General features: G+C 35.6%; 3 protein-coding genes across 3 annotated transcripts in view; 2 read left to right on the forward strand and 1 right to left on the reverse strand.

Annotated features, from left to right (window-relative positions):
- Window positions 1-1,856: 1,856 nt before the first annotated feature.
- Window positions 1,857-4,645, reverse strand: pagr1 (PAXIP1 associated glutamate-rich protein 1). Its single transcript, XM_016513273.1, has 5 exons — window positions 4,434-4,645; window positions 4,076-4,250; window positions 3,557-3,890; window positions 2,374-2,462; window positions 1,857-2,268 (listed from the first exon to the last, which is right to left on the reverse strand). Exons 2-5 carry the CDS (start codon window positions 4,236-4,238, stop codon window positions 2,018-2,020), a joined length of 837 nt encoding a protein of 278 aa, XP_016368759.1. The 5' UTR covers window positions 4,239-4,250; window positions 4,434-4,645; the 3' UTR covers window positions 1,857-2,017.
- A 1,041-nt stretch (window positions 4,646-5,686) lies between these two features.
- Window positions 5,687-9,265, forward strand: vps25 (vacuolar protein sorting 25 homolog). The gene is made up of 6 exons (XM_016513275.1): window positions 5,687-5,812; window positions 6,747-6,892; window positions 7,023-7,076; window positions 7,154-7,242; window positions 7,822-7,897; window positions 8,525-9,265. Exons 1-6 carry the CDS (start codon window positions 5,766-5,768, stop codon window positions 8,635-8,637), a joined length of 525 nt encoding a protein of 174 aa, XP_016368761.1. The 5' UTR covers window positions 5,687-5,765; the 3' UTR covers window positions 8,638-9,265.
- Window positions 9,266-12,670: 3,405 nt separating this feature from the next.
- wnk4a (WNK lysine deficient protein kinase 4a) overlaps window positions 12,671-14,235 on the forward strand; it is a 59,568-nt gene continuing 58,003 nt past the window's right edge. The window contains exons 1-2 of the mRNA XM_016513257.1: window positions 12,671-12,771; window positions 13,029-13,647. Coding sequence (XP_016368743.1) covers window positions 13,030-13,647 — 618 coding nt within the window. The 5' untranslated portion in view covers window positions 12,671-12,771; window position 13,029. The remainder of the gene's footprint in view (window positions 12,772-13,028; window positions 13,648-14,235) is intronic.

Genomic DNA, 14,235 nt, shown 5'->3' on the forward strand with positions numbered 1-14,235 from the left:
AACTGCGAGAAAAAACTTTTTTTTCTGAGAATAGTGAGGTAAAAAGTTGCAATTACTTTTTACATATTTTTATTCCATGGCAGAAATCAGCTCGCAGAGGTTTAGCCCAAACAGAAAATAATTTTCTACTATTTTTAAAGAAAAAAAAAAACAGAAAAAACAGCAAGACACCAGCAGCTAGGCATTCATTTATTTATTCACATTAAAAAAAATCCGAATAAAAAAGACAACATCAGTTAAAATAATAGCATCTCATTTGTCCAATGCAAAACGATGAATTATGACCATTTAGGGTATAAACCCTAAAAAACCTGGCTTTCACTCAAGCAGTCTGTTGTTTCCCTCAGTATCTCCTCTGTCTGGGACTGAAGACAGTGCTGGGGTCGCTGTCTCGCTCTCGTTCTTTTTCCCGCTCTCGCTGACTGTTGGGCGACAAGGGCATTTTCTCAGAATTTACATTATTTTTATTTAGTTAGATTATTTGTTAGATTATTCAGTTTTCATGTTGCAATTCTGTTTTTTCCACCCTCTGTATGTTCTTAGTTTGCATCTCAGAATTCTGGCTTTTTTTCTTGAAATTCTAAGTGTACATCTTGCAGTTTTGAGAAGATTCCGAAAAAAAAAAAAAAAAATCACAATTGCGAGATATAAACACGCATTTTATGAGAAAAAAATCAGAATCGTGAGATTTAAAATTCACAACTGCGAGAAAAATTCTGACTTTTCCCCCTCTATGAATTCTAAGTTTACATCTCACAATTCTGAGAAAATTCTTTTCTCAGAATTTACACCTCGAAATTCTGACTTTTTCCCCTCTATGAATTCTAAGTTTACAAATCACAATTCTGAGAAGATTCTTCTTTTCTCAGAATTTACATCTCGCAATTCTGACTTTTTTTAATTGCAGAAATTGGAGTTTACATCTCATCAATTTTTTACATTTTTCTCAGAATTCTGACAAAATTCTTTTTACCTCAGAATTCAGTTTTCAGTTTGCAATTCTGTTTTTTCCACCCTCTGTATGTTCTTAGTTTGCATCTCAGAATTCTGGCTTTTTTTCTTGAAATTCTAAGTGTACATCTTGCAGTTTTGAGAAGATTCCGAAAAAAAAAAAAAAAAATCACAATTGCGAGATATAAACACGCTTTTATGAGAAAAAAATCAGAATCGTGAGATTTAAAATTCACAACTGCGAGAAAAATTCTGACTTTTCCCCCTCTATGAATTCTAAGTTTACATCTCACAATTCTGAGAAAATTCTTTTCTCAGAATTTACACCTCGAAATTCTGACTTTTTCCCCTCTATGAATTCTAAGTTTACAAATCACAATTCTGAGAAGATTCTTCTTTTCTCAGAATTTACATCTCGCAATTCTGACTTTTTTTAATTGCAGAAATTGGAGTTTACATCTCATCAATTTTTTACATTTTTCTCAGAATTCTGACAAAATTCTTTTTACCTCAGAATTCAGTTTTCAGTTTGCAATTCTGTTTTTTCCACCCTCTGTATGTTCTTAGTTTGCATCTCAGAATTCTGGCTTTTTTTCTTGAAATTCTAAGTGTACATCTTGCAGTTTTGAGAAGATTCCGAGAAAAAAAAAAAGAAATCACAATTACGAGATATAAACTCGCATTTTATGAGAAAAAAGTCAGAATGGTGAGATATAAATCCACAACTGCGAGAAAAAACTTTTTTTTCTGAGAATAGTGAGGTAAAAAGTTGCAATTACTTTTTACATATTTTTATTCCATGGCAGAAATCAGCTCGCAGAGGTTTAGCCCAAACAGAAAATAATTTTCTACTATTTTTAAAGAAAAAAAAAAACAGAAAAAACAGCAAGACACCAGCAGCTAGGCATTCATTTATTTATTCACATTAAAAAAAATCCGAATAAAAAAGACAACATCAGTTAAAATAATAGCATCTCATTTGTCCAATGCAAAACGATGAATTATGACCATTTAGGGTATAAACCCTAAAAAACCTGGCTTTCACTCAAGCAGTCTGTTGTTTCCCTCAGTATCTCCTCTGTCTGGGACTGAAGACAGTGCTGGGGTCGCTGTCTCGCTCTCGTTCTTTTTCCCGCTCTCGCTGACTGTTGGGCGACAAGGGCTTTTCCACAACAGGCCCCGACCGCGCTTTATCGCTTTTAAAAAGATCACGACCTGTCCTTAGAATCTGCTCCTCGATTTTTCTGTGACGCTTCATGTCCGACAGCACTTTGTCCAGCCGGGCCTCGCGCTTGACCATCGAGCGGGCAGAGGAACCTGGGAAAGAGAGAAAAGGATGAACACAAGTCAGCATTATTCATCTATATTGTGTGTCTGCCAAGATTACCAAATCCATAGACGTGGACAAATGTTTGATCATACCTGGTGTTCTGCGGCGACTGAGAAAAGAGTTTTTAGGAGTTGCCATAGTCTGTTCCTCGTCGAAATCAAATTCAGTTGGCGTGAGGTCCCTGCAGGACATATAAATAAATAAATCAATATTTACATTCTTTGTATAAAATTTTAAAAATGTATATTATATTTGCACACACACACATTGAGTAAATACTGGTGTCTCATTTGTACGCAATACCAGTCAGAGGTTTGGAATAATTGAGATTTTGAGTCTCTTCTGCTCATCAAGGCTGCATTTATTTGATCAAAAATACAGTAAAAACAGTAAAAATGTGAAATATTATTACCATTTAAAATAACTATTTTCTATTGTAATATATTTTAAGGTGTAATTTAATTATTTGATGCAAAGCTGAATTTTCAGCATCATTACTCCAGTCTTCAGTGTCACATGATCCTTCAAAAATCATTTTAAGATGCAGATTTGCTTCTATTATTTTATCTGCCTGCTATAATAATGTTATTATTGCTCCTCAATGATTAATAATGGTTCTTATTATCAGTATGTAAACAGTTGTGACGGTTCATATTTTTGTGATTAATTTTTTCAGGATTCTTTGACGAACAGAAAGTTGAAAAGAACAGCATTTATTTTTTTTTAAATAGAATTCTTTTGTAACATTATACACGTTTTTACTGTCACTTGTGATTAATTTAATGTGTCTTTGCTGAATAATACTTGTCTCAAACCTTCGAATGGTAGTGCATCCACAAAATATTTAAGTGCCAAAAAACGGTTTTCAACATTGATAATAATCAGAAATGTTTCTCGAGCAGTAAATCAGCATATTAGAATGATTTCTGAAGATCATGTGACACTGAAGACTGGAGTAATGATGCAGAAAATTCAGCTTTGATCACAGAAATAAATTACATTTTACAACATATTCACATAGAAAACAATTATTTTAAATTGTAATTTTTTTACTGTATTTGTGATCAATGAAATGCAGCCTCTTTCAAAAACATTTAAAAAAAATCTTAATTATTCTAAACTTTTGTGTATATATATGTGTGTATATATATATATATATATATATATATATGTATATGTGTGTGTGTGTGTATATATATATATATATGTGTGTGTGTGTGTGTATGTATATATATATATGTGTGTGTGTGTGTGTGTGTATTTTTTCTGACTCACTTGTGCTGGTTCTCCTCTTGTTTGGCCTCCTGCAAGTCCTCTCCATCTCTCTCAGGTGAGGGGGTGCGTGGAGGGGTCGGAGGTCGGCGTGGAAGTGGCTCCCACTTCAGCTCCAGCATTTCTCCTTTAGCCAGAATCTCATACAGCCGCTTGATCTCCTCGGGTGCAGGCATCCAGTTCTTAGGGTCCTCCATCTCCTCGTCACTGTATGGGATCTCCCAGTCCTCCTCAGTCTGCTGCAGCTTTCCTTCACCGCCTCCATTCATTTCTCCATCCGTGGCTGTTCCCTCTTTCTGCTTTTCTACATCCATGGATCCTTTGTGTCCTTCTACATCTTTCATAGGAGTGTGAATGAAAAACTTTAATCATAATGTGCATAAAATGCAACAATGTGTAATAGAACAAACTTGTACACCTTGCAAAAAATACTGTGGTGATACCATGGTATATTTAGCATCATATTCCAAGTTCATTAAGAATGCAAAAGGCATGGTATAAAGACATATGTGGTGTGCATACTTGCGTCATCCCCTGTTATAGTATCTTTTGGGGCTGTATTCGTCTCCTCTCTTTTTTCTTCATCCTTTTCTTCCTCTTTTCCCGCAGTTTTCTTCTGTTCACTCACTCCCATAGACTCCACTCGCTCCGCTAGTGAGCACTGCGCGTCCTCTGCCGCCTGCATCTCGCTGCAAACCTGCGGGAAAACAGACGTGCTTTAGCTGCGTACTAACGATTTCATATTCAAAATCGAGTCGAACTTATATTTATGTCAATATATCAGTTCCTGACTAGTCGCGCGCCTTCGCTGAGAATCATTCAGAAACATTCGATATGATTATTTTATCATGAACAGAAATGAAGGGGCGGATGCACTTACAATGGTTTCCCCACTACTGTTATAAACAGCTGCGCGGGGTAATAAAACGCATCAATGTGCTATTATTTCTGAAAATAATACTGCATTAGTTATTATGGTCTGTTATCACTGTTGTTTATTTCGGCGCCTTGACGTCATTCGCCTGATGTCCCGGATGAGAGGATCCGCCCACAGCGCCCCCACGCGCTCGAATGACCGCCATAAAACCCCGCGTGGAAGAAGTTGCTATGGTGTTCAGGGTGGTTGCTAGGGTGTTGACCTAACATGGAACGTTCTCAGAACGGTCCGTCAACATTATTCCAGTGACGTTGATAGAGTGTTCATTCAAAACCATTATTTATACATAATTTATGGAACGTTTTCCCGAAACATTTTAGTTAGATATTTTGTCTAAGATGGTTTAGAGAGCATTCCAAAGTAACATTCCCATAATATTGACAAAATAATAAAAAGGTACATTCCCATACATACATCACTTAACTAAAAACGTTTTTAAACTTAAAAAAAACTGGATGTTTTGAGAACATTCAGAGATAACATTTTCATGGAAACGTTAGCAAAACATTCCTAGAACATATTTCTGTTGGCGGGGTAGTTGCTATGGCATTGCTATGTGGTTGCTAGGTTGTTCTGGATGGTTGCTAGTGTATTATAAGCAGTTACCGGTAAAGGAGGGTAAAATCTTCAGGTAGAGAAATGGATTGTGAATTAGGCTAAATGCTTGATTGAATATTGATATAGGCCTTTGTCAAGGGAAATAAATTATAATTTATTTAAATAAATAATATTATAAATAATATTATTTATTAATATAATTTTAATAAGACACTTACAGTAAGCCATATGTCGTGTGCATTTTTTTTAATGTTATTTTCATTTTGGAGAGTTTTTAATGAATCATTCTTTTGAATCGAATTTTCTCAAAGAACCGGTTAACAAATCGCGATTTGTGAATTCGATTGATCCTTTTTATTTTATTTTATTCTTTTATTTAATTTTTAAGATGCTGTTGATTTAACTGAATATACGAGTTTTTTTCTATATATATTTTTTTAAATTGCATATGAAACGTAATTAATTTAGCTATTTGTAAAAAAAAAAAAAAAAAAATACTATACTGACTATTCTTGTGCTCAAATAAAATGTGGTATTTTGTATTGTACATTTTGTACATTGTATTGTTTGTATCTGCTTATATTATTTGTCGCTTTGAAAAAAAGAGTCGCGATTTCTCAAGAGACTTTTAATTTGACGGGTGTTTCCAACAACTCCAGCAGAGCGGAAGTAGATTCCCGCGGAGCCGCACATCAACAGAACGAGTACAAATCTGCGATGAGTTTTGAGTGGCCCTGGCAGTATAACTTTCCTCCATTTTTTACGTAAGTAAATCCATTTTATTATCAACGTCAGGGACCTCAGATGGAAAACGGAGGTTTCGTGTCCGCGATATAATACTTTGGTCTAGTGTTAAATATACATTTGTATCGCGAATAAAGCTACTGTTTGCCTTCCGCTGCGGAAGTAATACAATCACTACATTTGACACTCCATGCACAGTGTTCAGTCATGCGAGGATGAAATTAATTATATAATTAAGTATTACAATATTTGCAGTTACAGTATGTCATACAGTGTTTAAATGTTGTTAGGCCTGTCGCAATAATCAATATATCGACTTATCGCGCAATATATGTACATTACCTCAATAATTTTTGGTGACGCAATATATCGCCCATTTATTTACTTAAAAATTAATGTCACCATGTTTTGTACATTCCGCTTGCGCCTGTGTCTTTTGCAGCTTCTCGTACATAACGTGGTGTAGTCATGAGGTGCTAGTTCAAATAAAAAAAAAAATTATTTCTGGGGCAATATATCGCACAACAAAAAGTTGTTATCGTGACAGGCCTAAATGTTGTATGACTTTAAATACTAACGCAAGTGAAGCGAAGCTAGTACGAGCAGAATAGTAAAGCTTCTGTGGTTTGCAACAAGAATAATTTGTCATTATGTAAAAATGACTGTATTTAAAGGTTAAAGTGAAAACTGGAAACCTGGAAATATTAGGACATTGAGAAAATCGCGATTTCCAGGCATGGATTATTTATTGTAAATTTTACACTGTTGAAAACCCCTGAAGTATCTCTATAACATATGCATATGCTTTAATAATTTATCACAATATAATAGTTACATTATTATGTAGAAGATGATTTTGTTGTAATTTCTTTGCATCAGTGGAAATGACAATCTTGCACATTGGGGCCAAAATGGTATTGAGAGGAGATGTAATGTTTTTATTCTGTTTTGCAGATTACAGCCAAATGTTGACACGAGACAGAAGCAGCTGGCGGCGTGGTGTTCGCTGGTTCTGTCCTTCTGCCGTCACCGGAAACTCTACACTCTGGACGTTCTCGAGGCGCAGGAAAGCCCAGTCTTCAACAACAAGAAAATTGAGAGTATCCTTTCATGGTCTTTGTCTTGTTTTTATTTGTTGATAGGATACACTGAGGTTGAATCACATTGAAGGCTGTTCCTTTTCTGTCATTACTTGCCCTGCATGTATTTCCCGTAACTTTTGCCGCTCAGGAAAACTTTCAGTTGAGGCCATACAAGTCGTTTTTGAAGAACTGAGAAAAAAAGGTGGGATGCCAAATGCATTGATAAGAAGAGACCGGAAAATTGATGTTAAAATTATTTTGATCTTTGCTTTGGCATAGGAAACCTGGAATGGTTGGATAAAAATAAATCACGATGTCTTATAATGTGGAGGAGACCAGAGGAGTGGGGCAAACTCATTTATCAATGGGTGAGACTATACTGTGTCCTATAAATGTATTTATTTATTTAAAATATGTTTAATGAAAAATACAGTTAAAACCGTAATATCGTATTACATTTAATACATTTCAAATAATTGTAATATATGTTAAAATGTACTTTATTCCTGTGATCAAAGCTGTATTTTCAGCATCATTCCTCCAGTCTTCAGTGTCACATGATCCTTCAGAAATCATTCTAATATGCTGATTTGAGTTTTAAGAAACATTTCTTATGATAATCAATGATGAAAACAGTTGTGCTGCTTCATGTTTTTGTGAAAACTGTGATACTTTTTTTGATGAATAGAAAGTTCAAAAGAACAGTGTTTATTTGAAATAGAAATCATCTATTACATTATAATTGTCTTTACTGTCACTTTTGATCAATTTAATCCAGCCTTGCTGAAAAAGTATTAATTTCTTAAAAAAAAAAAAATAATTTGTACTGATGCATTTATATCATGGAAAATCATCGTTGAAAATATGCTAGTGCTAGTGAGCACTGAGCAGTTAGGTCAAGGTGTTATTTTAAATACAATGACTTTTTCTCCCATTGTTGCATGTAGGTTTCCAAAAATGGCATGGTCAACTCAGTGTTTACACTTTATGAACTCTCTAATGGAGATGACACAGAAAAAGAAGGTATAAAAGTGTTTCATATTTCTGTTGTACATTGCAATACATCAGCAAAATGGTAACGCATATCTATAGAACTTACCTTGTTGCTGTGAAAGGATTAGTTCACCCAAAACTGAAAATTTGCTGATTATTTAATCAACCTCAGGACATCCAAGATGAAAATCAGTTACTTGCCCAGAATGCTCACCAATGGATGCTCTGCAGTGAATGGGTGCCGTCAGAATGAGAGTCCAAACAGCTGATAAAAACATCACAATAATCCACAAGTAATCCACACCACTCCAGTCCATCAGTTTTTGCCGGAAGCAATGGTTTGAAGTGAAAATGTCTTGATGGATTTACAGACATGCAGCTTTTGGCTTCTAAAGATGTTAACTGATGGACTGGAGTGGTGTGGATTACTTGTAGATTATTGTGATGTTTTTATCAGCTGTTTGGACTCTCATTCTGACGGCACCCATTCACTGCAGAGCATCCATTGGTGAGCAGGTGATGCAATGCTACATTTCTCCAAATCCGATAAAGAAACAAATTCATCTACATCTTGAATGGTCTGAGGGTGAGTACATTATTCTTTGCAGTAGCTGCGTTAAGCTCTGATCAAGTGCGTAACACGAGCGTATCTTTCAGAGTTCCATGGATTGGAGGATTGGATGTTGCTGCGTTCACTGCAGGCCCTGCAGGCTGAAGGGAAGGCAGAAATGATCACTATGGATGATGGAAAAGGTGTCAAGTTCTTTTAAATCAGGCTTTCTCAAATCAGACTTTGGGGAGGTGTTGGGTTTCTGTCAGCCCAGCCGAATCATCTTTTGTCTCAGTCCACTTGGGATCTTTTTTGGACTCTATAGTACACTCCACTACTAAATCAGTAAGTCATTATTTGGCACATGAGCCCAAACTAAATTGTTGAAGCATGTATAAATTGGTGGTTTTACACCTGATGTTTGAGCAGACTAAAGAAACCGAGATTTTGTTCCTAGCCATTATGCATACAAAGTAAAATGTCAGACCAAAACTAAGGAATAGAAGTATATTAATGTAGACCCAGACTAAACATAAGTTTTTATTCCACTCCTTTTATTGCTGTAAATCCTGAAGGACTCTCGTTCTACTTGAATATTTGAACCACAAAGTCAGAAAACGGTCTGCTTATCTGACACGGTTTTTTGCAAGTCCTGCGATGCTTCCTGGCTAAGATGAAATGTTCTTGAGTAAATGTCTTGTTCCTGATGGCAGTGGAATTCATATCAATATTTTGCTGAAATCTGGTAGCATTCTCTCCTTTTCCCCGGTTGTCACTGTATCTTATCACCTTTTATACCAATACTGTACAAATAAATGAGAGAGACGTTTTCAGTTCTTTCCTGCAAAGCCCTTTGCGTTTGGTTTGATTGAAGAGCACTTGCCTTATATATTTGATTTTCATATGCAAATCTCACGTGCTTGGCGGAAGCATCAAAAAATGGCTTACAGCACAAAGTCATCTGCGTTATACTTCTAGTGGAAGAGTTGACATGCTGTAAGTCAAACATGGTTATTATTCCATTGCTCATACTTTGGGTTTTTCAAGTCAGTCTCTCAGATGTCTAAAGAAATGTTTAAAAGTTCAGCACACGTGTTTTTAGTATAATTTTTGTTAATATTTTAAATGGTTTTTATTATTACATTTTCTTTTAATTTTAGTTTGTGTTCATTGTTTTTTTTTTATTAGTGTATTTTTAAAAATGTCTACATAGTTTTATTAAGCTTTAGTTTTAGTTATTTTGGTGCTTCAACTTAATCTAAAAAAATTTAAATGTTACTTTGGCAACTTTTTTTTATAAGTTAATGTTTATTTTGTTTCAAGTAATGAAATAGTTTTTATGGGTTTAGTTTTAGTTGTTGATGATAACCCTATACAGTACACATTATTTTAAAAAATTTAAAATAGCATTTAAATTAATATTTTAAAAATAAAGTTGAATAAATTAAAATAGTTTAAAGTTTTTCTTTTAAATAAAAAAAGCAGTGTTTAATGTAAAAAAAAAAAAAATGTCAGGCCAATAATATTTTAAAATCCTGAGCTTCATATATATATAGTGTAACTTTTGCATTTTGTTTTTGCTAAATCACACTGATGACCGTTTTTATATGCGACGGTCAGTAAAAGCGACAGGTGGCGCTCATGTGCATGTCAGAGTGTCACGTGACAGCGCCTTCTGCTGAGCATCCCTTTACAAATTTATGCAGTGCAGCTTTATTAATCATCTGAGGGCCAGTTTAGTGTTGACCACACATAATGGAACAGACAAGCAGAGACGCAAGAGTTTGTCTTTCTTAAAATAAATGCCACTCAGTATTTTATCTAATGCAATGACAATAATACATTTTAAAGTGACTTAATCAAATGCTTTTTGTTGCCAACTGTATGCAATGGAATAGAAGTACAGGGAATTACACAAATGTTCTGTGATAAGTGCCCAGAGTAAATGGCTCACCTCCGGTATGAATGATGCTTTGTACTGGTTGGTAGAGGTTTCTGGCGCATGAAACCAGCACATGAGAGGAAGCAGCATGAGCTTGTGCTGCAGAACGTGAGCTGTCCATTATGTTCTGGTCTAGAGACAGGCTAAAATTCATAAGCTCAATCTAGTGTTTTTAGGCCAGATGTTTACTGTGGTTTGCATGAGGTTTTTGTTCTTGGTTGTGAAAGATTAGAAACAACAGACAAACACAGAAAGCTCTCAACTGAAAGATCTATAGAAAGTATATAATGCTTATACACTCTAAAAAATGCTGGGTTAAATATAACCCAGTGCTGGGTTAAAAAGGGTCAAACCCAGCTATTGGGTTGTTTTGACCCAGCGGTTGGGATGTTTTGAACCCAACCGCTGGGTCAAAAAAACAACCCAATAGCTGGGTCAAAACAACCCAACCGCTGGGTCAAAACAACTCAATAGCTGGGGTTGTCCCTTTTTAACCCAGCGCTGGGTTATATTTAACCCAGCATTTTTTAGAGTGTATAGACACAGAATGATGCTATCGGTGCGCTTTTGTTTTAATTGTGGACAAGATATGAAGCTCTGACATTTTGATGGTTTACTTTGGTTCATTCTGATGTACACATTTTGAATCATAATAATTATCATGAAACAACTGCTATTTTTTTTGTTATTTGTAACAAGAAATGTAGAAGATTTGAAGGTCTTTTCTATTTTCAGATGTTGCTTTAGATGACCAAATCAAGCATAGCCTTTGTTTAAACATATTATTATTAATTCTATTTTGGGAGCAGCACAGCCTGACTAATTTTTAATAATCGTGTCCTGAATCCAACATGAGAAAAGTCTAAAATAGTCAACCCAGGGAGCAAGTTAATGCTTTCAGCTCACAAATCATGCTTTTTTTTTTTTTTTTTTTAAGAATGATAATTCGATTTCCTGTGTATGAATAACTATGGAAGTCAATGACAACTATCATAGTAGTTGAATAAATTCTCTAAACTTTTCCTAACTAATTTCTTGATTGTCATTTTCAGTTGTTCATCAGCTGGGACTCCAAGTAAGTTGTCACAAGTTTTACTATAGGCTATACATTTTATTTATTTAGTCATTTAGCAGACGCTTTTATCCAAAGCGACTTACAAATGAGGACAACAGAAGCAATCAATTGTAGTATTAAAACAACTAAAAACAGATCCAAAACTAAAAGCTGAAACTTTATAAATACTACCTATACACATTTTAAAAATAAAGAGATGACAAATGCATACAACAACATTTCAAAACTTAACATTTAAATGAAAAACAAAAAATAAAGCTAAAAACAATTCAAAATATTAAAGAACAAAAGGTATGAGTATAATAATGATTCTAACATAACACTAAGCCAAACACCAAAAAAACAACTACATATGTATGTACAACCACACACGCATACATACATATATATATATATATACACACACATTTATAAATTCAATATATATATTATTTCATTTCCATTTAGTTTGTTGAAGTATTAAAATAACTCAAATCAAACTAAAACTTAATAAAAGACCTATACAGACATCATAAATTCAGACATAATTTAACTACAATTAAAATAAATAACAAATACAAATCAAACGACAGTAGTTTATCAGTAACCCTAAAAAATAACACTGCCAAACACACATGCTAAAAAACAACAACTTACACATAGTAAGAAATGGTTATAAAAAACTGAAACAGAAGCGAAACAAGTAATAGGAAAGAGGAGAAATAAAAAGCGATACTTATTAATACATAATAAATAGGCATATAAATTATAACATTATGTTGTCACAAAAGTTTAACGAGTGTTCAGTGAACTGAATCTTTTTCCGGACCAATGACGGTGGAAATGTCAGACACCTTTTTGCTGTTAGTGAGCGAATCGTTCAGACCATATGATTCAGTTCAAGCGATTCATCGAAAAGATTCGACTCGCAAAAAACGAATCGGACATCGCAAGTGGAAAATCTAATGGACACTCTCTCACCAGCACAAGCTGTTCTGATGGCACGGGTAGATCTACGCACTGACGACCGCAAGCCTGCAGTGAAACCCAACGCTGCGGGAGTCCCAGTGTTGCCAAGTCCGTGGTTTTCCTTCCTACTTTAACACTGTTGCCGCGGGTTGTTTTTCATGTCCGCGGGTTGCAGCGACTCCAATAACATGATATGTATCCCCTGGAATGCGATTGGGCTAGTTTTGAGTAGCGATTGGGCGGGTTTTCTTATGAAAACCTGGCAACCCTGCTACTCAGGTGAAGCGGGCGGAGTCAGGCGCGAGCGCTCGCTGTGAAGAGCTGTAGTGCGGAGCAAATGTCCTGTGTATGTTTCAACTCTGGAGTAATTTCAGACTTCTCTAAATAAGGTAAATATACGATTACTAGCCCGTTTTGTGAGTTTTTCTTTAATAGATAAAGAAATATAATGTAGTTGAGATTGGCTATAAATGTTTTTTTTTTATGTCTATAACCTAATTTGTTGTTATTATTTATGCCTGTGATATTTTCTCGTAAAAAGCATATCGTGGAGGAAAATACGCAAAAGTCTGGTACATAATGTTCTTGCGCGCTCTAGTTTATTTCTCTGTTTCGTCCAGTTTGTGATGCTCTGAGCGCTCCTCAGCATGTCTCACGCCGAAGTCGAGTTCGCTGGACGTGGTTTTCCTGGTTTACCTGTTGAGTTGGAGGAGGACTGTCTCTCCAGAGTGCCAATGCTGCGGACACACTCCCTGAACGCCAGGAGGAACTCATACGTGCTTCATAAACTCAGCGTGGATATTGACCCGCAAATCTACAACGAGACACTTTCCAAAGCGCTGTCGTGGTCCACTGAAAACATATTGTTATCAGAGAGAAGAGTTGCTGAAAATAAAACAGACCCTCCATCTCCAAGTTCTCCATCTCCAGTCTCCAGCCCGGAGTCTTCAACCCCCAGCGCCAGCTCAGCACCTCCAGAGGACTGGACAAGCTCCGTCCAGACCCCTCTGTCCCCTGTCGCCCAGGATGCCAGCTCAGACTCCGACAATGAGGGCTCCAAAGTTGAGAATGTGGCACCACGACGCCCATTTGTAAGCAGACTGGAGCAGGACGAGAAAGAGGACATTGAGACCAAAGCGGTGGCCACCTCACCGGATGGAAGATATCTGAAGTTCAACATTGAAATTGGGAGAGGGTCGTTCAAGACGGTCTACAAGGGGTTGGACACAGAGACCACGGTGGAGGTGGCATGGTGTGAGTTACAGGTAGGAGTAAATCATTAAATTCAAATGTTTTATGTAGAAGAGTCCAGATTTAGAGGTGGTCTTGCGGTCATATATTGGTTTTGGTGAGCTTAATACCCTCATAATCCATTTTTAATATACTATATAATTTATTATACTATAATTGCCAAAGCTAACCCTAACTGTTGCCAAACTTGCCAAAAAAAGAAATAAACTGATATATGTGACCATGGACCACAAAACCAGTCATAAGGGTCCATTTTTCGAAATTGAGGTTTGTACATCATCGGAAAGCTGAATAAAAAGGCTTTCCATTGATGTATGGTTTGTTAGGATATGACAATATTTGGCCGAGATAAAATCTGGAATCTGAGGGTGCAGAAAAATAAAAATATTGAAAAAGTTGTCCAAATGAAGTTCTTAGCAATGCATATTACTAATAAAAAAATAGGTTTTTATATATTTACGGTAGGAAATTTACAAAATATCTTCATGGAACATGATCTTTACTTAATATCCTAATGATTTTTGGCATAAAAGAAAAATCAATAATTTTGACCCATACAATGTATTGTTGGCTATTGCTACAAATATACCCCAGCGACTTAA

This window comes from Sinocyclocheilus rhinocerous, unplaced genomic scaffold, assembly GCF_001515625.1.
Source record: "Sinocyclocheilus rhinocerous isolate Xijiao unplaced genomic scaffold, SAMN03320098_v1.1 scaffold24, whole genome shotgun sequence".
NCBI lineage: Eukaryota > Metazoa > Chordata > Actinopteri > Cypriniformes > Cyprinidae > Sinocyclocheilus > Sinocyclocheilus rhinocerous.

Bases quoted from the DNA above. Each gene is read 5' to 3' on its own strand.
- vps25 (XM_016513275.1), top strand. From the start codon at position 5,766: ATGAGTTTTGAGTGGCCCTGGCAGTATAACTTTCCTCCATTTTTTAC. The intron at 6,893-7,022 runs GTATCCTTTCAT...TTTGCCGCTCAG, and splicing joins CAACAACAAGAAAATTGAGA to GAAAACTTTCAGTTGAGGCC. The intron at 7,898-8,524 runs GTATAAAAGTGT...CGTATCTTTCAG, and splicing joins AGATGACACAGAAAAAGAAG to AGTTCCATGGATTGGAGGAT.
- pagr1 (XM_016513273.1), bottom strand. From the start codon at position 4,238: ATGCAGGCGGCAGAGGACGCGCAGTGCTCACTAGCGGAGCGAGTGGAG. The intron at 3,891-4,075 runs GTATGCACACCA...CTCCTATGAAAG, and splicing joins TATAACAGGGGATGACGCAA to ATGTAGAAGGACACAAAGGA. The intron at 2,269-2,373 runs GTATGATCAAAC...TCTCTTTCCCAG, and splicing joins CAGTCGCCGCAGAACACCAG to GTTCCTCTGCCCGCTCGATG.